This window comes from Antechinus flavipes, chromosome 1, assembly GCF_016432865.1.
Source record: "Antechinus flavipes isolate AdamAnt ecotype Samford, QLD, Australia chromosome 1, AdamAnt_v2, whole genome shotgun sequence".
In the NCBI taxonomy this organism is placed as follows: Eukaryota; Metazoa; Chordata; class Mammalia; order Dasyuromorphia; family Dasyuridae; genus Antechinus; species Antechinus flavipes.
The window spans coordinates 609,510,722-609,535,224 of NC_067398.1; the positions used below are offsets into that span (position 1 = coordinate 609,510,722).

Below are 24,503 nucleotides of genomic sequence, written 5' to 3' on the forward strand. Positions count from 1 at the left end.
AATTAAATTACATTAAATACATAATTTTATTGAAGGAATCAATGTTATTCAAATTCTGTTGCTCTGACCCCCTACAGGAACACCAGATATTATACTATCAGCTAAAATTCTCCTTTACTTTGATCATTTAAGTTTTATATTACTTGTTATAATAATCTTTTACATTCCCAAACTGTCTTGGTGATTTTTATTTTGAAAATTGGACTCATTTTTATTAAGTTTTGTTGATCTTTATTGCTAGTAAGAACAAATGATTCTCAATGATTACTTGAGGTTAGACATTTCATTGTCTAACTTTAGTGAATTTATTTTCTTTAATTATTTTTTGATTGAGGCATACACTATATAGTGTGGAAACATGTTAAAGTGGAAAAAAATACGAGCTCTAGGGAACAGCAAGGTGGCACAGTAAATAGAGCACTAGCCATGAAGTTAGGAGGATCTGAGTTCAAATTTGACTTCAGACACTTAACATTCCTGACTCTGTGACCTTGGGCAATTAAGTTAACCCCAATTGCCTCAGCAAAAAAATTTTAAAAAGGACACAGATTTGGGCAGCTAGATAACACAGTGGATAGAACACCGGCCCTGAAGTCAGGAGGACCTGAGTTCACATGTGGTCTCAAACACTTAACATTTCCTAGCTGTGTGACCGTGGGCAAGTCACTTAACCCCAATTGTCTCCTCAAAAAAAACAAAAAACAAACAAAACAAAACAAAACAAAACAAAACAAAACAAAACAAAACAAAACAACTAACTCTAGCTCTAGTGTCACAGGACCTGGCTTTGAATCCTATTTTTGTCCCTCTGTGACCTTTGCTAAGTCATTACAAAAATGACATTTTTTTTAGCTCATTAATTTAGTCTCTTCAAATAAAGTGAGAGTTGTCATTCTTGCTTTATCCCTATTGTTAATAGAATGGTTTCTAATTTTTCTATATAGCACATCATATTGACTCAGCTTCAGATAAAAACTTCCTATTCAAAAAAGGAAAAATCCCACCATATCTATTATTTTTTATTGTTTTTACAAATCAATAAATGTTGTTTTATCAAAGACTGAAATTATTGATATAAAATTTTAAAGTAATTTCATGCCATGTTTTCTAATTCTAGGAGTAATTCACAGTTATAAGAATATTTTAAGGTTTACAAGTGTTCTGATTATCTCATTTCATCCCTCAAACTGCCCTTTAAGATAGTTGCTATTATTATCCCGGTTTAAAAAAAAAAAAAAGAGTGAACAGATTCAGAGAGGATAAGTAACTTATCTAGAGTTACTCAGCTTAAGTCTAGTGAAGAATTTGAAATCAGGTTTTATTGACTTTAACACTAATTGTTTTCACTAAATTATGCTTCCTCAAAGAATTATCTTGATAGTGAAAGTTGGATTTATACCTGGCATGAACCTTGCACACATTCAGAATAATTTTCTTAAAATATTATTTTTTGTAACTATATTCATTAGAAAAATTAGTCTATAATCTAATTTTTGAGTATTAACTTTATTTGGTTTTAAAATCAGTGCCATATTTGCATTATAAATAGTATTGGGGTTCATCTTTTCTCTATTTGTGAATGATCTTTGTATTATCTGCTACTGGAAAACTTGAAAGAACTCCAATGTGAAATTGTCCAGACAAAAATTTGTTACTCTTTTAATAATTCAATGTTTTGATGACTTATTTTTCTTTGCTGCAATGGTTTAGGTTATTCATTTATTCTTACATCAGAGAAGTTTAAACTTTTTTAGATATGCATCTATTTCCTTTAAAGTTTATTTGTGTATAGTTATGGTTAAAATTTACTAATCATATTCTTGATTATCTTTGGGTTTTATATGATAACTGCTTTTTCATTTGTGATTTTGTAGATTTGTGCCTTTTCCTTTCTCTTTTTTTTGGGGGGAAATACTGAAGTTTTCACATTTTATTGATCTTTAAAAATCCGCAGGCTTTATTTTAAATTTTATTGTTATTTCATTTTCTACTCTATATTTACTTTTACAATGACAATTTCTTTTTTAAACTTTCTTTTGGGTTATTGCTTTCTTCCTTTTATAGTATCTTTAAATAACAAGTTTAATTCCTTTATTTCCCCTTATTTTTATATAATATAGGTATTTCATTTGCTTTCTCCATTCTAATGCCTTTGAAGAATGTAATTTTTCTATATGTAGATTATTATCATAAAATTTTATATAGATGAGAATGTAAGCATATGGTCTATACTTATGGCATATTCACTATTGAATTTGTTAGTCATAATAAAATCTGATTACTTTGTTCCTCCATGTCTTTGGTATTTTCCTGTTCTTCATCTCTCATGAGAATTCAATCAATTCTGATTTTTCAATGCATTAAAAATTTTGCCACCTTCATAACAAACTTTCTCTGTGTTTACTCAATCTAATTTGGCTACTTTGTGCAACTTTCTTTTCTTTAGTAAAATTTTCAGTACTTCTATACAGTTGAAATATGATGCTAAGAAACTAAATGTGGAGGCTCTATTGTTCTTAATGATAAAGTTTCTTTTAATGTTTCCAATTTCTCTCTAAATCAAAACCAAGTCTTTTTAATACCAATATTCTTCTAGAGATGTAATATGAATGTATATCATAAAGAACTGAATTTGAGAATTATTCAAAGGGTAATTTAGAGGTACATGGTTGGAATAAGTGGCACACAACACATTATAAGCAAGAAATTAAGGAGAAATTGTCTAAATAAAGGGAAAAAAAGAGAAATTAGAAGGGAAGGAGAGGGAAAGAAAAAAGGAAGGAGGAAAGGAAGGAGAGAAAGAAGGAAAGTGGGAGAGAAGGAAGGAAAAATGGAAGGAAGTAGTACAATAGAATTGAAAAATGGGCAGGCTATGTATTGAGAGTAAAGAATAACTGTTTGGTGGGGAAGTATAGATGAGTCATGATCTGCATCTTAGAGAAAATAGCCATATTAGTGGGATAATATATTCGTTTAATTACAGCTATTTGGAGTAGAAGATTTTGGACTTGGTATCCAATAGTATTATTTACTGTTGATGAATTAATTTCCTACATCAATGCAGATCAGTTGTTGTTCTACTTATGGAGCCACTTAGTGATATATACATATTTTTTCCTTTTAAGAACAGCTTTATTTGTATCTCACAGGTATTGATTCTATTTTCTTTTATTTTTAACTCAATGTTTTTCCAAGCTCTACATGTAATTGTACCACTTTTGCTAATTTTGAAGTTACTTAATTCCTATTTCAATGCATCATGGTCTATATATAAAATATGTATAATTTTCACCACTTGGAATCCAAAGAAGAATTTCTTTATGACTTGATATGTGATTAGATTTTGTGAGCATCTCATTTGTCCCGGAAAAGAATGCACATTCTCTGATTCTACAGCTAACTATTAAATTCAACTTATTACATAATTTAAACCTATGATTTCTTTGCTGATAATCTTTTTTTCTGAGTTGTCACATTCTAAAAACTAAGGGTTGTTTCCCAAAAAATGATGATGGTTTTTTCTATCAATGATAATTTAATAATTAAATTAGCCTAACAGAAGTTAAGTGAAAAACAAGAGGCAATTGGTAGTGCAGTGGATAGACTCAGACATTTACCAGTTGTGTGACCTGGGCAATTCACTCAGCCTTGATTATCTCTTCCCTTCTCCGTCCCCTCTACCAAATTAAGTGACCATAAATTGTAAATTCATATATTTGTGGCTTATTTTTTCCTTTTTTTTTTAAAACTGAATTAAACCCTTTTTGGATTCCTCATTTTTACTTCTAATATAAATTTTACCTTAATAGATACCTGTAATGGTACTCCACCTTTACTGAAATTGTAGTTAATATAAAATATTTTAGACAAACCTAAATATTACTCTAACTGTATCTTTTTTCATCAAATATGTTTTCTATAAGAAAACCCCTTACTCTATATCTCCCTTAATTTAAATTGGAGAAAGACCATTCACATTTATTGTTATAAGTAATGAATTTACTTGATTTTTAGTCAGCCTCTCATTCTTCTTGATATTATAAAGAGGATATAAAATTAATCTTCATATTCTACAACTACTTCATCTATTAACAGTAGCAAACAAAATGAGTTGTAATATAAGTTTATTTAGACAACTGTAACTTATATTTCCATGAGTTTTAATTCCTGTTTTATGACAGAAGTTTTACCATTTTATTACTAGCTATTTTTCTTTTGTAATATTCTGCCCTCTTCTTTTGTTTTGGTTTCTTATCCCAGCCCCCCCTCCCTTTTTGGTTAGTAAATGTGGATGTATTTTTAGTGTTGTTTATGCTTTTGTATATATACTTTTAATCTGAAAGAGTGGTTTGAGTATTTTAGGTAACATTCAGTTTATAAACCTTATTCATATATGAATGGATATATTAACATGCTGAATGTATTAGTATCTGTTATTCATATGTAACTCACATATATGAATATATTTGTATATTATTCATACACCTATGTTCATATTTATTACAAATATATTTCATTAAAGTAGTAAACTTTCTTAAGGATAAAATAAATAAAGTTCTATTTAGGAAAAATACATATTATACTGAGCCAAAAAGATCAAAAATAACAACCATATTTACTAAAAAATAAAGTGTTTAATAGAAAAGAGACATGAGAGAGAGGGAGGGAGGAAGAGAGAAAATGAGAGAGAGAGAGAAGGAGTGAGAGAGATGGGGGAGGGAAGAAAGGAGGGAGGAAGATAGAAACAGACAGAGGGTGGGAGGGAAACAGAGGGAGGAAGAAAAGAGAGAGAGAGAGAAGAGAGAGAGAGAGAGAAAAGAAAAGGGAGAGGGAGATGGAGGAGTGGGGAAGAAGGGAGGGAGAGAAGATATAATAAGGAAGAGAGAGAGGGAGGAAGGTATGGAGGCAGAAAATTTTGTACTTGAGATTGCCTGATATTTTTCCTTTTGTTTTTCATCTTTGTTAATTAAATTTTTGGTGCTATTAGGAAATATTAGTATATGTGTGTGTGTGTGTGTGTGTGTGTGTGTGTATACACCACATCTCATATGATTGGAATACAGAACTCTAAATGAGAAAACACTTCTTACAATGCAGATCTGATATGTGTATACATGTATATATGTACTGTATGACTATATATAAACTCAAGTATAATCAGTTGTATGATTTATTTTTGGCAATTACAAATCATTTAATTAACTTGGATGTTTTCATTTTGGGCTTATAGGAATCTATTTCACTGATTTTTTTTTGGTTAATGAATTCTTTCAGGTTTTCTATGTATTGAAGAGAAATATGTTTTCAATTGCTTTGATTATGTCTAGGGGGCATATAATTATGGGGTCCGATTCTTTTAAGACTTTCATATATTTTTCTACAATTCTAAGGTTTTTCCTTTGTCGTTTTAAAAGATACAATTAATTAACAATGATATTTTAAACAATCTAACTTTCTGCTGTTGTTCTTGAAGATTGTAAATATTTTACCTTATTGAATAGTATTTACTAATTCTTCTTGCTAAGTTCTGTGTTTTCGCTGAGCTGTCTTCTCCAATTTGGGAATTTTTTCTCCCATTATGTCTTTGAATATCATATTTAATTTTAAAATCTGATGCACCAATTAATCTAATAGTTATACTTTCTTCTTTATCCTTCAAATGTGTTTTTGTCCTATAGATACATTAATTGCTTATTCACATATGTTCCTAGTTATATTTGGTTTTTGATTTTTTTCCATTAATTTTTGTTCAGTTTTATTTGTTTTCTTCTTTAGGGCTTCCATGGATATGGAAAGTGTGTGTGTATGAGAAAGAGAGAGAGAGAGAGAGAGAGAGAGAGAGAGAGAGAGAGAGAGAGAGAGAGAGAGAGATTGATTTAATAAGCTATAGTGACTTCTTATTGTCTCTAATATCACTTACAAATGACTTCATTTGAATTTTCAAGGACTTCACAAACTGGATCCAAAGGATATTTCCAAGCCTCAAGTAGATCAAACTAGCGTGCCTCTCTTCTCCACAATGCACTCTATATCCTCTCTCTAGTTCTCTTCACTGGCCACTTTCAATCCTGGGAATACCTTCTTTTCTTCACCTCCACTCTGCATCTCTCATTTCCTTCAAGCTACTGCTCTATTGACATCTTATACACTAGGACTTTCTGAAACTCCTGGTATTTAACTGATTCATTTATTTTGCATTATTCTTTATATAATTATATATGTACATGTTTTCTCTCCCCAGTAGATGCAATCTCTTTGAGAGAAAGGTATATTTCATTTGTTGTCTTTATCCCCAGCAATTTACAATGTTTAGTTCATAGTGGATGTTTAATGCCTGCTGATAACTGATAAATCTTACCATCTTTATTTTACAGGTAAAGAAACTAAAGCCAGCTCAGATGATCTCAATCTTTTCCCTCCATATCAAGGATCATAAGATTTGTCTCTCTGGTACCCTCCTAATGTTTGGATATTCTGGTTTTTGTCATTTCTTTTTAAATTGCTACCATTCTCTTCTCTCTGGATTAAGTTCTCTACCACTAGCTCAGCCTTAAAGAGATAATGATTGTTAGTTTCCTTTGCTTTCTTACCATGATCTCAAGAAATAGCACATAAACTTTTATTAGATTTTTAAGGGTTATTACAATACACCACCTGTTGTGATTCCCAACTCTGCCACTTACTACCTTACAATGGGCAAATTACTTAACTTCCCAGTGACTCCGTTTTTTTTCATCTATAAAATGATGGGGTTGTACTTGAACATATTTTTGCTCTTAAAACTTCAAAATCCTATGAGACAACATAAAAGGGGAGATTCCCTTCCTTTTTTGCTTTGAACCTATAATTTTCTTGGTATAGAGAACTCCATCTACCATTATAGATCAGGTATTATTCTGAAATTTATAGTCTGAGAAGATTAGCTGAGGAACTGAGAGTTTATATAGTTGCCCAGGATCATATAGCTAGTTTCTGTTAAAGGTAAAATTTCAATCTTTCTCAGGCAGCTCATTAGTCATTATACCATGTTTCCTCTCACATGGATTTTAAGTTCAAGGTGACTGTTTTTACATTGTAGAGGCCAAATAATTCTGGTCCTCTAAGCAAACTGGGAAACCAGACCTTCTTTCTTAATTCTCTTTTTTTTTCCTGCCATCTTGCTAGGAATAGGACTTGGGGGCAGATGGAGTTGATTTTTGCCCCTTTTAATCAGAGTATTACTTAGAAGCCATGTGAGTCAACCAATCAATCAGCATTTATGAAATATCATATGTACTGTGTACATGTGCTAAACTTTAAAGACACAAAAAAGAAAAAAGATAATTCCTGCTACTGAAGAGCTCACAATCTAATGGGATATTCCATAAGCAAACAAACATATACAAATAAGCCATATGCAGGAAAAGAGAAAAAGAAATAAAGGGAAGACAGTAGAATTGGGAGGAATTAAGAAAAGCTTCCTGGAGAATGTGAAATTTTAGTGGGATTTGAAGGAAGCTAGAGAAGGCAGGAGGTAAAGATGAGGAGGAAAAACATTCCAGATATAGGTGACAACCAATGAAAATTCCTGGAGTAGAGATATGTGTCTCGTCTAAGTTATAAAAAAAGACTAAAAATGTGGCTAAAGGGTACTAGGTAACAAACAAGATTTTTGTATTTAATCCTGAAAGAATCCCCAGTATGATATGTCCAAGTGGTCATCTCACCTCTGCCTGAAGACTTCAACAAAGAGGAATTCACTACCTCCTGAGGCTGCCCATTCCATTTTTGAATAGCTCTAACTGTGAGGAAGTTTTCTTGATATCTAACCTAAATTTTCTTTCTGCAAATTATCTTTGGTTCTTCCCTCTGGAGCCAAATAAAACCAGCTTAATCCTTTTCACATGACAAATGTTTGTATTTGGTCCAGGGAGCCACTGAATCCACTGAGTATGTGGGTAACATAGTTGTACTAGAACTTTGAAAAAATAACTTTGGTGGCTGAATGGAAGGTAGTGGAGAGAAACTTATGGCAGGAAAACCAATCAGCAGGTTATTATAGTAGTACAAGTATGAGCAGTTAAAGGCCTGAACTAAACTGGTTGCAATATCTGGAAGAAAAGGATATGTTCAAGAGCTGCTAAAGTGAACTTATCAGGCCTTGGCAACAAATTGGATATGGGAGAGAGAGAGATAACAAAGAGTTGAGGGGGATTCACAGATTGCAAGACTGGGAGGGTGGTGATATCCTAGACAAAAATTGAGAAATATAGAAAAGGGAAATTTTAGGGGGAAAGATAATGAATTCAATTTTGGACATGTTGAGTTTAGAGTGTGTCTACTAGACATACAGTTTGAGATGACTGATGTATCTGTGGAGGAGTGAAACTAAAGGTCAGTAGAAAGGATAAAGTGGGGTAGTTAGGTGTGAGAATTATCAGCATAGAGATAATTTAATCCAGGAGAATTAATGAGAAGTCACATAGAGGGAAAAGAGAAGAATTCAGATAAAGCCCTGTAGGACATTCACAGTTTGTGGATGAGAATCTAGCAAAAGAGACTGAAGAGAGGTCATATAGATAAGAGGAGAACCAGGAGAGAGTAGTGTCCTGAAAACTCACGTCTTAGGACTTTAAAACCTCTGCCTGAAGACTTCCAACAAAGGGAAATTCACTGCCTCCTGAGGTTGCCCATTACATTTTTAAATAGCTCTAACTGTGAGGAAGTTTTCCTCATATCAAACCTAAATTTTCTTTCTGCAAATTACTTTTGGTTCTTCCCTCTGGGGCTAAATAAAACCAGCTTAATTCCTTTCACATGACAATCCTTCAAAAAAATGAAAAAATAAAACCCCCTACTATCCTACCTTATATCTCACCAAGTCTTCTCTTTTCCAGGTCAAATGTTGCTAGTTCTTTCAACTAACTCTCATCTGAGATGAATACAAGTCTCTTCATCATTATGGCTGTCCTCTTCTGGGCACTCTCCAGCTCATTTATTCCTACGTTGTGGCACCCAGAAATGAATATAATACTCCAGATATGGTATATTCAGGGGCTGTAACTTTTCCAGAGAAGGCTGACTCAGAGGAAAGTTTAAGTTATCTTGATACTCCCAGGATGTGCTCTCTTTCTAAGCTGGGTTTTCCATTTGGGCTCCGACTCTATATCTTCCAGTAACCTTTCTCTGACTCTCAAGTCAGCGTTTGAGATGTGATATTAGATACTTGTCCCCAGGTAACTACAAACACCCCTCTGCTTTTCAGTTACTCCTGATAGCCTTTTCCCCATATCTATATGCATTAAGCAGGATAGCTTATTTTAATTTCAGATCACCTTTAGAAAAAAAATTTTAACAATAATAATTACATAACAACAGAGAAAATATCCATGGGGTTGGGGACTCTACTAACTGCTTGACACAGAGTAAGAAATGTGCCATATTAACAGTGAATCTGCTTCTCAATTCAATAAATATTTCTTAAAGATCTCTCTATGTTTTTTAGGGGTAAAAGCACTCAAAGTATTATCCTCAAGCAGCAAACCCACCAATAATAACAAGATTGATAAGCTTCCAAGTCTCCCTAATTGTGCATCTAAAGCCTTTCTTCACATTCCCCAGCCATGACATACTAATTTGTTCATGGATTTCTCAAATATCTTGACTTGGAAACTAAAGAATACTAAAGGCTGCCTAAAGTCAGAGCAAAGTTGCTAATTGTTTGGCCTTGGCTCATCTACATACAACATTTAGAATCCCATCAAGTAAATTCATCACAGAGGAACCCAGTGAGGAACACTACTTTAAGAAAAGGTAGGGAGAGAAGTCATCCAGCAGGTGAAAAAAACATAAAATATTTTGGATACTGCATACTTTACCAGTTATGTCATGCTGTTTGAATGACTCACTGTAGATCTGATACTGATTTGGACAATGTTTCTTCAGCCATTTGCAGACATCCTGCTGGGTCCACAGAGCCACTGGTTTTGACAGCTTCACTGTGCCAGACTATAAACACAGAAAAGAAAAAGAAAATCCATTAAAACCAGCACCCTGCTTTGAAAAGTACTGCCATGCAATGAAATTCATTTCTAATTCATTAATTCGTTGGTTTATAAGCTATAAAGCTGCAATGGGCTTTTGAGATGAACTCATCTAAGTCCTGAATTTTACGGCTGGAAAAATGGAGGACCATACACATAAAGTTACTTCTCCAAGGTCAACCCAGGTAAGAAACAGTGAGGCGAAACTCAACACTGGTTTTACACAGAAGCCAGTATTCTTGCCATACCACTACTCTACCTCTCCCATTCAATTCAACTCAATATCTAATAAGCATGTAATATAAATAAGAATGAAAAACAAGGATGAAAATGGCAGGATACTTGCTTATAAGGAGCCAATACTCTAAAAGTAATAGCAAATGAATCTGATGCAAAACAGATTCTGCAAAATGCAAATGATCATAAGAATTGTTTGATTTAACAGCTTCCTTTTATAGATTAAGAAATTAAGTCCTGACTAAAGTAAAGTCTCAGAGCTGAGATGGGACTTCAAATCCAGCCATCTTTATGACATCAAAATTCTAGCAATGCAAAATTGAAGAGGTAGGACAAGTAAAGGAGAGAAAAGAGGGAAGGAGAAGAGAGAAAAACCATTTACATCTGAGAAAATTAGGGGAAGTAGTAGAACCTTACAAGGTTCTTGAAGGATTTTGGCAGGTAGAGATCTAGAAAGGAGTTCATTATAGACATGAAAAAGGTAGAAATATGTCAGTTAGTTCAAACTTAGTTCATCCAGTAGAAGGGGATAGTCTAGGGTGTTTATAGACTATCTCTAGTAAAATCCTAATCTACAGCACTCCAGGAAGGAGAGGCAGCTACATAGTCAATATGGAGGTTTAATTGATATAAACAGAGGATTACAAATTTAGAGTTTGAAGGAATATTAGAGGCCATTACATCTACTCCCTCTCATTTTACAGATCAGGAAACTCCAAGGCATGGAGAAGTGAATTGTTTTGTTCAGAATTAACAATTAGTCTGAGGTTTGATTTGAGACTCCATCTTCTTGACTCTAAGGCTGATGCCTTATCCATAACACCTTTGTATGTAAAATATATATCACTGTAGGTAAAGTCCTTTATGAATATTAATATAAATTATCTTTGCTATTTATTATTTTATAATTTTTTTTGATTTATCTAATAACATGTCACATGATTTCAGTAAAATTATCTACCAGTCCACAATTCTACTGATTATAATATCATTCAAAGAGGCTTTATGGGAAAGCAAGATTTCTTTCCATTGGATGGTCTTCAACTTCTACTAATGACCTTCAATGTATCCTGAACACAATTTAGTACTGGACTAAATTACCAGACAATTCTTAGAAATGTCTCCTTTTCTCCAAGTTAGAAAGAAATTCTTCAGCTCTCCCACCCTGACCCCCACCCCAACTTCAGTGCCTTAAGAAGGCACTCCGCAATGAAGTTTCTGATTGCTAGAGTTATTTGCCCAATACTGTTCAGTGTTTGCTAAAAAACAAAGCCCAAAAAACAAAACACTGCAATTTTGTGTTCTAACACAATCCAAGCCTTGTGAAACGGTCTATTTATCAAGCCGTGTTGGAGCGTGTGTGATAAATGAGAAACATTTTTCCCAAGTTTCATCCCTGATGAAAGAAGGGATTGGTACTTGGTTCATTATCTTGCTTAGTGCAAAAACTTGCCAACCATTTGATTGGCTCTTTCACAGCCTATAGGAATGCTTTTTTGTTATGACTGGTAATACTAAAGCTGACTTCCTCAATGTTTCAAAAGACAGATGATCTTGCTGGCATGGGTATTCCCTCCCTTGATGCAGATCACAACCCCTTACATGCCCTAGTGGATGCTCTTTATGAGCTGTTATGACTGAAAAATTAATCATCTGAGAGCTTGCCTTCTAGTGCTGTGTCTCTCTATATTTAACATTCCATACCAAGTCCATTGTCAGGCTTGCATTCAATGCTATTCCAGATTTGTAGCACCTACCAGAACTTGCAATCCACTGTCTTAGAATCAATTCCACTTCTGGAACCAAGAAACAGGGAGGTTTAACCTCCATGCCATGAGGAAACATTGAAATGAAATTTCAACAGAGGAATACTGACATATTACATGAATAATTTTTATAGCTTTAATAGTCATTCAACAAGTATTTATTAAGTACCTACTTTCTACCAGGCACTGTGCTAAGTGCTAGAAAAAACAAAGAAAGGCAAAAGACTCCTGAGGAATTCATGTCTAAAGTTTCTAATAGCAATTTGTCCTATTGAACATTTCTCCCCCAATATAAGAATCAGACCTTCATAATCATGATCAACTTTAAAAGCTAATGATTTGGTTCATCATTTAATATAATTTTAGTTTAGTAACAGTCTGTTCTCCTGATTACAAGTACTTTACAATTTCAAATTGATTTTACACACACATACACACACACTCCTCCCAATAATTCTAATTACCAACTACAACAGTGTTTTTAAAGTCTCCATTTTATGGAACTCTGTATAACAACAGACACTATTGACCATTTCCTTCTACTGGACTCTCTCTCTTCTTTTGATTTCAGTCTTCACCCCATACTTTTGTTCTTCCTTCTACTTTGCTAACAACTACATAACCTCATTCCCAATCTCTTAAAGTGAATAATCTATCCTTGGATTTCTACTCTTCTTCGTTTCTCCCTTAGCAATATCATTTATTTCCTAAATTTCAAGTCTCACATTCCATAGCTTCATTCCTAGTCTTGGCTTCTCTATAATTGGGTTTTCAACCAATTCTAAGGTATCTATATCTGGATGTTCCACCATCACTTTAAACTGAACATAGAACTAAATGGCTTCTGAGGTCATTTCTGGTTCTATGATCCTAAATTGATGTTTTCCCTGTAAATATGTATGACAGAAAAAATAATCTATATAGAACATTCTGCAAACTTTAATGGACTGGATCAATATTTGCCAATATTCTGACTACTATTTCTATTATTGGCAACACCATTTATAACCTTCCATGTTTGAAACCATGGTGATATTTTTGACATTTCCTCACAAATCATATCTAAGTATTCACCAAGACCTTTTGCTTCTATTTACATAAATGTTCCCTCCTTTCTATTCTCACTAGGAATATCTTCATAATAAATCCTTGTTACCACCGAATTCAACTATCATTATAGCTTCATATTATAGCCTCCATGTTCTTTTCCCTCCAATTTTCCCTTAATTTCATTATTAGACATTATCTCTAATGCATTAATTTTTTATTTTTCTGCTCAGAAATCTTCAATAGAGCCAGGTGTGAAGGTACCTGTAATTACAGAGCACACCTGTAATCCTTGGTACCAGATAAGCTCAGGCTGGTGGATCACTTGAGCTCCAGGTTAGAGGAGGGCTGAAGTTGACTGTGTATCCATACTAAATCAGGTACCAATATGGTGAGTCCCCATTAGCAAGGGGCCATCAGGCTGCCTAAGGAGGGACAGACAGAACAAGTCAAAACAGTAATATTGATTAATAATAATATTGGATCCAAAAGTGTCTGCTACATTTCTAGTTTGGGCAAAATAGGGAGATAGAGCTAATCTCATAAACCCAACAAAAACACACTCATACACAGTAACAATAATAGCAATAACAAAGTACCCACCACTACAAACCACCATCATCAACTGGCCTTTTTTACTGCCTAACATAAAGAGCCTGAAGCCTTATGTCTGGTGTTGAAAGCCCTCTACAATCTGGTAGTATCTTTCCAACTTTATAATCATTTTTTGCTATTTCTTTCTACTTGCCAAATTAGATCACTCCAGCTGCTGAATGCATGCTTTGCTTCCTTTCCCTCCTTGTTTTACTGACAATATTCTCTGTATCATGAATATCTTCCCTATTTCTCTTTGCCTCTTAATTTCCTGCTTATCCTTTAAAACTCAACGCAAATGCCAACTTCTCAGATAAAGACATTTCTTACATCCTATCAACACTAGTCTGCTCCTTTAAATCTTAGCTAGCTTTTTGTTTAGCACTGCTCTAAAGCACTTATTATATGATATCACATATTACAGTTATTTGTACCTATCTTACTTCTCTTAATAACATATATGCTCCATGAGGGTCTCATCTAAATGTTGCACTTCTCCCTTATATCTAATACAGTGTTCCAAATATAAGAGATTATTTATTAAATACTGAGGGAATAAATGAATGGATTTTGTATAACATAGCAAAAGTATGTTGCTTTTAGAAATCTGAAATGTAAAAAAAGCCCCAGGTCAGGGGTAAAATTTATGACTGGTAAATTGGATTTTTTGCACTTGAGAATTCATATGATATCTTTGCATTCCCTCTCTCCTCTTATTCTCCTCCTAGGGCAGTCCCTCACTCAATTGTGAAACAGATCTCTGTAGAATGATATTATTGTTCATCCTTCACTGTTGAAGAGGGCCAATGAGATAAATGTGATACATGATGTCTTGACTGGGAAGTGAGTTGGATGTGAAGCAGAAATGCACAAAACCATCAGCCTCATTCTCTCCTTCAGAGTCACTGAAGTCCAGTGAGTCAGCATGACTAACTTTTGCTGCTCATGGTCATAGGAACAAATTGTTCTCATCCACACCTTCCACCAAGAGAGCTCTTCAAAAGCTTGGGATGGATGTCTCCCTAACACCAACAATTTTAAAGACTGTGGGTTACCCTCTATCTACCTGGTTTAGCCCTTCTGCTGAGACAGTTCACCAACGTGTGGCCACTGGTCTGCTACAGCTACTTAGAGACAAAGGTAAAAATTTCTCTATGGAGAGTTTGATCATCAAGGGCTTGACTCTAACCCTCTGATTTATTTTCTATTTATCCTTTATATAGCCTATAGCTTTCTTTGTCTATATTTGTTTGCATGTTGTCTCCCCATTTGATTTTAAACTCTTTGAGAGCAGGGATTATCTTTTATCTCTCTTTCTACCCTCTGAGTCTAACACAATACCTGGCATTTTAGGTACTTAATAAATGTTGATTGATTGATTATTGATTGAGTGATTGATTCCTTTGAAGAGTCCTTTGCAAGAAAAAAGAGTATCCTCATTGATATCTGTGGACAAGTAGGAAGTGAGATACAGAAAAAAAGAATAAACTGTTTGTAAAACATGGAGTTTGCAAAAGCATGGAGTGATCTAATTTGGCAAGTAGAGAGAGGTGATGAAAAATGATAGAAGGCTGAAAAGATGCCACCAAATTGTAAAGGGTTTTTAATACCAGGCCCAAGGCTTCAGACTCTTTGTTACACAGTGAAAAGACTGGTTTATGATGGTGGTGGTAGTGTTGTGTATTTTGTTATTGCTATTGTTGTTATTTTGTGTTGTATGTGTACAAATGTTTATTATATTATATATATATATATATTCTATACAAATTTTGACACTAAATCTCTTTCTATTCCTATTTTGCTTAAGCTAGAAATGCAGCAGTCACCTTTGGACCCAATCTTACTGATGGTTACTCAATATGACAGTTTTGACCTGCTTAGTTTCTCCCTCCTTAGGTTTAGATTCCAGGGAGGGCTTGGAGCAGGAATATAGGCAATTCTTAGGAAACTTCAAGAGGATGGGAATTCAAGATACCATCCACAGCTGAAACAGAAGAAACAGTATTCAACAGAAGCTTCTTCAACTGGTGTAGGAAGCTGGAGTAAGAAAAGCTCCTTTCAGAGAGTCTGCTGAGGAGAATAGTAAGGTTTAAGTTATATAGTAGCCATTCACCGTAACTATAGGTTATCTTCAGATTTTTGCCAAGCTAGAGGTATTGGTAAAAATATGGTATGTAATTTGATCAATAAAATATTTGTTTTGTGAACATTTCTATGTTTTTAGATTTTTCTATAAGTGTTAGTAAATCCTCAAAGGTCTCATCTTGCCTATGCATTTACCTTTAGATATTGTTGCTTATTGCCTCCTGACAGTGAAGTAGATAAAATGTATTATATCACAGTCCTTCACTGTGGAATATAATAATAACATTGACAACAAAAAACCCATAACAAGGAGCTCTTAGGAAAACAGCCACCCAGTATTAAAGATCAATCAATATACAAACATTTATAAGGTGTCTATTTTTTTGCCAAGCACAGTTTAATGTGGCACAGTAGAGAGAATACCAGATTAGGAATCAAAGTTTCCTCTATATAAAATTGGATGACCTTGGTAAATCACTCAAATTTTCTAGGCTTTAATTTCCGCAGCCTCAGGCTAGACTATATTATCTCAAGCTTGCATATAAGTTTTAACCCTATATCTTATGATAAAAAAAATTAGTTTCTCTCCTTAAGAAGACTATATTTCAATCAGAAGAAACAAAAGGTTTATATACAAATTATAGATATATTATATACATATATACACATTTAGATCTAATATTGTACATATAGTATACATACATATATATGTTTATATGTATGTATATATAAGTGAATATATATATATATATTATAAGTACAAGATAAAAAAAATTTGATGAGGAGAATGCTGGGATGGGGAGTAGGGATATAAGAAAAGATATCATGCTTGTGGACAGGCCTTCCTTACTTCTCACCTGGACTACTATCATAGCTTTGGCTGGTGTCCTTGCCTTAAACCTCCTTCCTCCACTCAGCTGCCAAAGTGATTTTCCTAAAGTGATTTCCCTACTTAATAAATTCCAGTGTTTCTCTATTACTTCCAGAATCAAGAATAATATTCAAAGATAGGAGGAGAGTCCACATTGATGAGGTCCTGGGATGCACTAAATTATTAAAGTAATAAAACAGAAATCAGTTCATTTACTTATTAAATCAAGCAATACAAATAGAATAAAGGAAAGGAAAAGGATACAAAAAAGACAAAATACTTGAACATAAAATAAGTCTTTTGTCTTTTTTGTATCCCCTTAATAAATGTTATTGATTAAGATTATACAACCGGTTAGTGAATGAATAGAGTATTTTATTTCCTGATCCAGGTTGTTTTCTTCCTTTATGCTACACTGACTAATATTCATAAGTTCACTATTTTAAAGCAGAAAAATTTTTTTGATGTTGAAGTTTTCTCATTTACATCTTATAAACTCTCAGAATAGTTCTGTACACAATTTAGAGAAAGTTATATTAAGCTATTGAGAGCTACATTGTCTTGTGTTTACCCAGTTTACTTCTTTCATGGTTTGTCATGGAGGCCAGTGTATACCCTGGTCTCCTGAAAGTGACTGTGAGAGCCAATGTAATCCAATCCTCCCTTTTCTTCCCAGTCATTCCCTGAAATACTGCTTTAGCAACCTGATTTTGTAAATGCCTTGATATACCATGAACACCTCTTCCAGCAAACTTACTTATCATAGCCTAGCTTAAATATTATTTCATCCAAGGTCTCCAAAAGCAGGAGCTAGATACTTAAAAAATGACATTAAATAATGCACACACACACACACACACACACACACACATCCACACACATATAGAATGCATTTGTTTGTGGGTAGACTGAAGATTATCGTATGAAGATTTAGCACACAGCAGAATTATTCCACTGTTCTTCAGTCCATTTAGAAAAGGGGGAAGGCAATCTTCAAATTCTTTTATCTGCTTGCAATAAGAGTTGCTCATCTGTCCTTTTCCCCCTTGAGTAGAAATAAAAATCAAAACAAACAGATGCACCATTTCACAATGACTTTAAACAATGAAATAGGAAGAAAAGTTCAAACTGACCAAGGATATGGTTATACAAAAAAAAGTTAGAAAGAGGAATTATTGTCAGTGACTTTCCACTTGCCTCATTCCTCTTTCCCATGTACATGCACACCACAACATTCTCTTGATTTAAAACATGGGAACAGAGGGATTTGTTTTTTAATGTCCATAGAGAGACCAGAGCACAATCTCCTTAGTATCTCAAGGGCAACATGTGATACAGAGCAAAATTTCAGGCATTTCCTCCCAGAACTGGTCATTGCATCCTCCTGTGGCTAAGGTCACAAATGAGATGCTAAGGCTTTTTAACTCTGTTCAGGGCAGTTAGATACATTATTGGGGAAAGGTATGAAAAATGAACTTTGTGAAATTAATCACACTTCCTGTTTCCTATTATAATTTCAAGATGCTTTATCCTTCTATTTCTCATTAGTCAACTTGGCAGTCTCCTATTGCTTCTATTTAAGTTTCCTGGCCAGGTCTTTGTCTCAAGTTGCTCATAATCTGTAAACACATTAAAATGAAACAAAGAAGTACGATGATTAAACAAAACTTTGGGTAAATAATTTTGATAGTTAAAAATTCTTTTTTTAAAAAGAAATATTCACTTATTACTTAGTGTTTTGAAAAGTTAACTTTTCTTATTAATGACCTGGTTTTTCTTGAAGTGGAGGAATATGTCTATTTTAGGTCCCCAATGGTATGACAGAATCTTAAATGAGCCTTCCCTCATTATTCCCCAAGTCTAGTATACTATGAAAGGCAGTCAACCACTGCACAGCATCCAAGTACCAGTATAAGAAAGTAGGGCTTTTTATGGCCAAATCTCAGAAAGTGGTAAACATGTTTTCAGCATCTCATTATTAGCATGTATTTGAAAACTCCAAGCATTGCCTAGTTCTTCCCTTACCATTCTGCAATGTCCTTTGCTTACTTCCCAGTCCTCTCTTTTACTGTCTTCCATTGTGTCATCTTATTCAAGGTTAGAAGAAAGGGGAAAAAACACACAGAAAAACAGATGTTAATGTCTATCTCTATATCCCTTAATGGTGCTTTATCAGCCCAGAATAAGGACATTTTGAGACATTAGAGGAAACAAAAGGACGAAAAAAAGTTTTCTCCTGTGAAGAGATGCTTTTTCATGAAATCAATTCAAATTAATTCACAAATGCTAATATGCCCTTCTGTTCAACTGGATCCTGTAATTCATATAACCTACAAGGTCCAAATTCTAATGATTTTCTTGGGATTTGGATAAGAAAACCCCCAGAAAACTCAACAATCCTTAGATTTCATTTCTCAAAATAAAGAACAATAAAACCCTCATTTTCATCCAAAAGATGCATGCTAGAAAGTTTCTAAGTAGTAAAATGCAGTTTATTTCTTAGTTCTTTCAAGAGGAACTAGGTCTACTGTTAGATAATAATACCCTGCTTAAGTAACCACTACTTCGATATTAAAGGGGTATTGTGTACCCACTACATTTGGGAAGCCAGTCCCCTTTTGATTAGGATAGGAAGCCTTTGATATCACTAGTGAAACAGAAGCTAATGGTAGACATTTCTCCCTTATACAGGCCCAGACTGACATGTATAGGGGAAATTTGGATTTTTAATGAACTGCAAGTTCAAAACATGTTTCTAATATATTATGACAACAAAGAAAGTCATAAAAAGGAAAATCTAGTCTAAACATAAAGGGAAATTTTCCCAATAATTAGAGCTATATTATAGTAACAATCCTCACACTTACACATGCTGTATAATATGTAAAACATTTAATATATATGATCTCATTTGATCCTCACACCATTTCTGGGTATAGGTAGCATTATTATACTCCTTTTATAGGTGAGAAAACTGACATTGAGAAATTCCAGGTCCAGGGTCACAACTGAAGTTGGATTTGAACTCAGAATTTCTTAAATCTAAATTCAACATTCTATCCCCCATTATGCTGCACATGTCTCTATTTACAAAGATGATTAGGGGGAAAGTGAAAGAATCTATATTTTCTAAAAATTTTAGAGCAGTTTTCTATGTGGTAACAAAGAAATTAAAATTATAGGGATTTACATCACTTGAGGTATATTATTATAATGGAATACTACTGTGTTATAAGACATGAACTTGTTGATTATGGAAAAAGATGGATAGATTTGCACGAAATAATTAAAAGTGAAATGAACAGAACCAAAAGAATATTGTACTCAATATTGTTTCAAGAACAACTCTGAATGAATAAGTTATTTTGACTATTATAAATACTCAAATTAAATACAAAGGACATATACATGAAATTCTTATTGCATCTAGAGAAAGGGATAACAGAAGTATGTATAGATTGATTTTACATATATAAACAAATTTGTATCTGATGGTAATCATCTTTAAGGTGTGAAGGGAGAGAAAAAAGGAGAAAAATTTATTGATAACTTTATTATTAAAAATAGCAACTTGTACATAATAGATTTATAGTTTGCTGTGCAATAATCTTTTGTATTCAATATATTATGGAAATGCTTGTTTTATTTCATAAATTAAGAATAAATACAAATTAATTTTTTAATTAAAGGATTTCTGAGGGATAGTGAAATTCCTTTGTGTGGAAGTCTTTAAGGAAAATCTTATGACCTTTTATTACATACGTTGTAGAGGGATTTCTTTTTTTCATGTATGGGTTGAATTAGACAGAAGGTCAACAAAATCCTTTTAATGATCAAATTCTATCAATCTCTGAAACTTTGCAACTCATACATTCAGTCATTGTTATTCTTATAACTTAAAGGATAATCTCAGGTTGTACTGGTTTATGTAGAAAAATAATATAAAATTTAACTGGAACGAAACAAAACAAAACAAAAAAAGCTTAGAATAATCTGTAAGTACACATGAATGGAATCAATATCAGATGTATAGATTTTTAACCTATGATCACCAAATCATAAGAATGGAAAATAACTTAATCAATCATGTAACTGAACTTCCCTCATAATATAGGTGCATCATATCTTTTACTACAGTCCATTCAGAGAATCACTGAACATTTGTTTGAGTTCTACCAGTGCTTTATTCTTCAAGGCAGCTAATACTGGTGACTCTAAATTCTTATTTTATTCAAAAAGTGGCAACCAAAACTGGATAGGTAATTTAGATGAAGTCTGATGCATGCAAGGTCTGAACACTCTATTTCTATAAAAATATTAAGACTGTTTTAACTCCTTACCCCTTACCTCCAACAGTCACATCATATATTGGTACCTGCTGATTTTGTGGTCAGTTAAAATCCCCAGGTCTTTCTGACATCAATACTTCCTATTTTTGATATCTTCTATTCATTATGCAAGTAATTTTCTCAGCCTAAGAAAGACTTTACACTAATTCTTGCTAAATGTGATGATGTTAGTTTCAATCTACCTTCCTGCCAAAATATTCTATTCTTATTCGGTCATCCAATGAATTAGTTCTCCTTCTTAGCTTTATCTTATGAAAACTTAATAATCTTGCCATTATTCAACTTGTTAATATAAATGATGAGTAGGACAAGACCAAGGACAGAGAACTGTAGTATGTCACTAGAGACTTCCTCATATTGACATTGAACTATTACTCAACCAGACACCAAATCTGCCTAACTGTCTTATCATTCATAACACATTTCTCTATCTTGAATAATTTTCTTAAATGCCCTGATTAAAACCAGATACATCATGTCTATGGCATTCTTCTACCCATTAGTTTATTAATTTTATCAATAAAAGGGATGAAAATTTTAATATGACTTATTCTTAGTGAACCTAAGCTTTTTCTAAGAGATTATCTTTTTTTCTAAGTAATAAGGACAGTAATAATAGGTGAAATTTATTCAATGTTTTGGCTATATCATCTCAATGATCCTCATATAACCCTATGAGATACTGTAGGTATCATTATTCCAGTTTTACAGATAAGGTAACACTTAATGAGATTAGGTTCAAGGTGACACAATTAGTGTCAAAGGCAGGATTGAAATCCAGATCTCTTATGACTACATATCTAGCACATTTCAAAGTTGAAAGAACCCTGAAAATATAAATTCTATGCATAGAATCACTTACTGCAGTGATTCCTACTTAGCAGTTGGTGAGCCTTAGGGGGCTTGCAACAATAGTCCAAGGGATTAGTGCTAAAAAATCATTAATGGTATTTTAAACAGTAAATAACTGTAAAGAACATTTTGAGTAGGATATCAAATTATCCCAGGGGTTCACAGGATCTTTTTTTGTAGTTGTAGAAGATGGTTCACCCTTAATGGATGGTCTAATTCAATTTAAAAACTTACAGAAATGGAAAATTACCTAATAATGACTTCCACCTCCTCATCAGCAGCCTTGCCTACTTACATTCATGATGCTGTCCTGAGTGGTGAGTCCCTGGCCAGGAAGGCCATTTCATGATGGGTTCTAGCCATGATCCCTTAACATTCCTAGCTCAACTTGGCCTCTGGGTGACCTTGGCTCCTTCCTAGGCAATTTTCTTACCCATAAAAAGCCTCTGCTATGAAGATACATATGGAGCAGGACACATCTGCCTGGTGTGTCCCTGGTCAGGATAGCAATTTTATTAGAGGCCCTAGAGATATCACCTAACTCCAAACTCAACTTGGTCTCTGGGTGGCTCTGCCCCTTTCCTGGAAGATTTGCCCACTCAGAAAAGCCTCTTCCATGAGTCTTATTCTCCTATTTTATGAGCTGCTGGTTATAATGCCCATTTCATGAGAGACTCCAGTCATCCTTCTTCTTTGGATTCTTACTGATGGAAAATATGTGATGAAGATGGCTGAGTGAATAATATGCAAAAGAGTAAGTATCAGTTAGATAAGCAACCCCATCTGAGGGAAAAACAGAGAGAAAGGAGAGGAAAGTAGAAAAAAGAATAGAAGAAATTGGAAAAAGGACAGAGGAAGGCAAAGAAGGGTAATAGAAAAGAATTAGGGAGAATCAATCAACAAACATGTGGTAGGCACAGGGGAAATTTGGGATGGAGAGAATGAGGCAGATCCTACTTCTTCCTCAGATTTGGCTGTTACCAAACCAAAGCAAACATATTTATCCATAATAACATGCTGTTGTCCCTGGTTCCTGGGTGAATCTCAGAATTTATTCTCCTATTACATCATTAGGTTGAGCTCGGGTACAGCTGTGTGTTCCTTTTGACTTCTCTCATCTAGAAAGGTGTTTACCAAGAACCCCTAAGAAGTAAAAGAGCAAGCTGCCTGATTCTAATGCAGGCAGAGTCATACACAAGGCTTCCTAATATCCATGCAAACAATAGAGCCTAAGACCAGCAGGCACCAGGGAGCACTATTTATAAAGGGCATTGACGCAATGGGGAAGCTCAACTGTTCATGCATTGCAATAAGGGTATCTGCACACCATTCCGGTAGGGGCTGGCACCTCCCAACTGCACTGGGTGACAAGTAATGGTTTCTAACAATAAACCCTGGTGGAGGAAAAATATAGATATGCACAAGCAGCCAACTGGAAACAAGACGTCTCTGGCACTGTGGACGGCATTGGTGATCAAGGCTCGCTAGTCCTGTCTATCAGACTGCATTATGCAATCTGTCAAAGAGAATGTAGCAGAATGGGGAGGGGAGAATCACACTATATGTCTTTACCAACCAAATACAGAAGAAAACCCCATCATTCAGCCCAAGGGAACTCACACTACTGGGAGATGAAAATGTTTACAAATCATAAATACACACACACACACACACACACACACAGAATGTTCTGACTCATGCACAAACCTCAGCACATATCATCAAGTGATATAGGTAACTAAAAAATATAATAATGTTCCTGAGAAATCCATGCCTCAAATATCTATGGCACGTGCCTTCCTTGGGAGAATCTTAAAATAGTTCCCAGTCAATCCTATTCATTCTTGTATTAGCTTTGTAAATCTAGCAGGGATCCTCCTAATCCTGTTCCAGAGTGAGGAAAAACAGGCTCACAGATGTGAGGTATATAGTTTGGGAATATAATGATAGAGCCTTCTCAGGATTATCAATTAATATCCTATCCACTTAACCATATAACATTGCTGGATCCATATCTGAAAAGCAGGGCTGATGTCCTCTTTATTTTTCTCATTTACCACCTGTATTTCAAAATCACAATATTTTAGCGAATAATTCTTTCATCTAAACTAGAAGCAGCAGTATATTAAAAGATGGCTAACATGTTCAAAGCAGGATTCAATAATATATTCATTTTAGAGACCATAAAGAACAAGAGGCAGTTGCATTTTGGAAAACAATGGCATATTAAATAGGAAGGTAGTTTTGGAACTGATCAGGGTTCAAATCCTATCTCTGACATATCTCCCTTTCCCTCAGACAATTCTCTTAGACTATAAATTATAGACTGAGAAGATGTCACCCTACATTCATAAAGGGGGTTTCCCAATCTAGAGTACCCTGTATCACTGAAATCACAGGTCCAGTCTAATGACAACTCAACTCTTTAATTCACCCTCCAATCCATTCAAACTGACTTTGTCGCTCTTTAGTCTTAGTAATCAATGTTTGCTATTTAGTCCTGCATTTGGACTTTAAAAAAATGAATTGTGTAAAAGACAAAGTCCTATTTTTTGTATTTAGAAATGTACACTATAAAATATTAAGAGAATATATATTATAAATATCTGAAGACAAGAATTATGAATCAACAATATGATATAACATTCAAAAAATGGTTAATGCAAACTTAGCAAAAAGA

At 34.0% G+C, this 24,503-nt stretch overlaps 1 protein-coding gene across 3 annotated transcripts in view; it reads right to left on the reverse strand.

Annotated features, from left to right (window-relative positions):
- SAMD12 (sterile alpha motif domain containing 12) overlaps window positions 1–24,503 on the reverse strand; it is a 494,473-nt gene that overhangs the window by 272,851 nt on the left and 197,119 nt on the right. For all 3 annotated transcript variants that reach the window (XM_051971015.1, XM_051971014.1, XM_051971016.1), the window contains exon 3: window positions 9,858–9,987. In XM_051971015.1, the coding sequence (XP_051826975.1) occupies window positions 9,858–9,987 (130 nt within the window). The remainder of the gene's footprint in view (window positions 1–9,857; window positions 9,988–24,503) is intronic.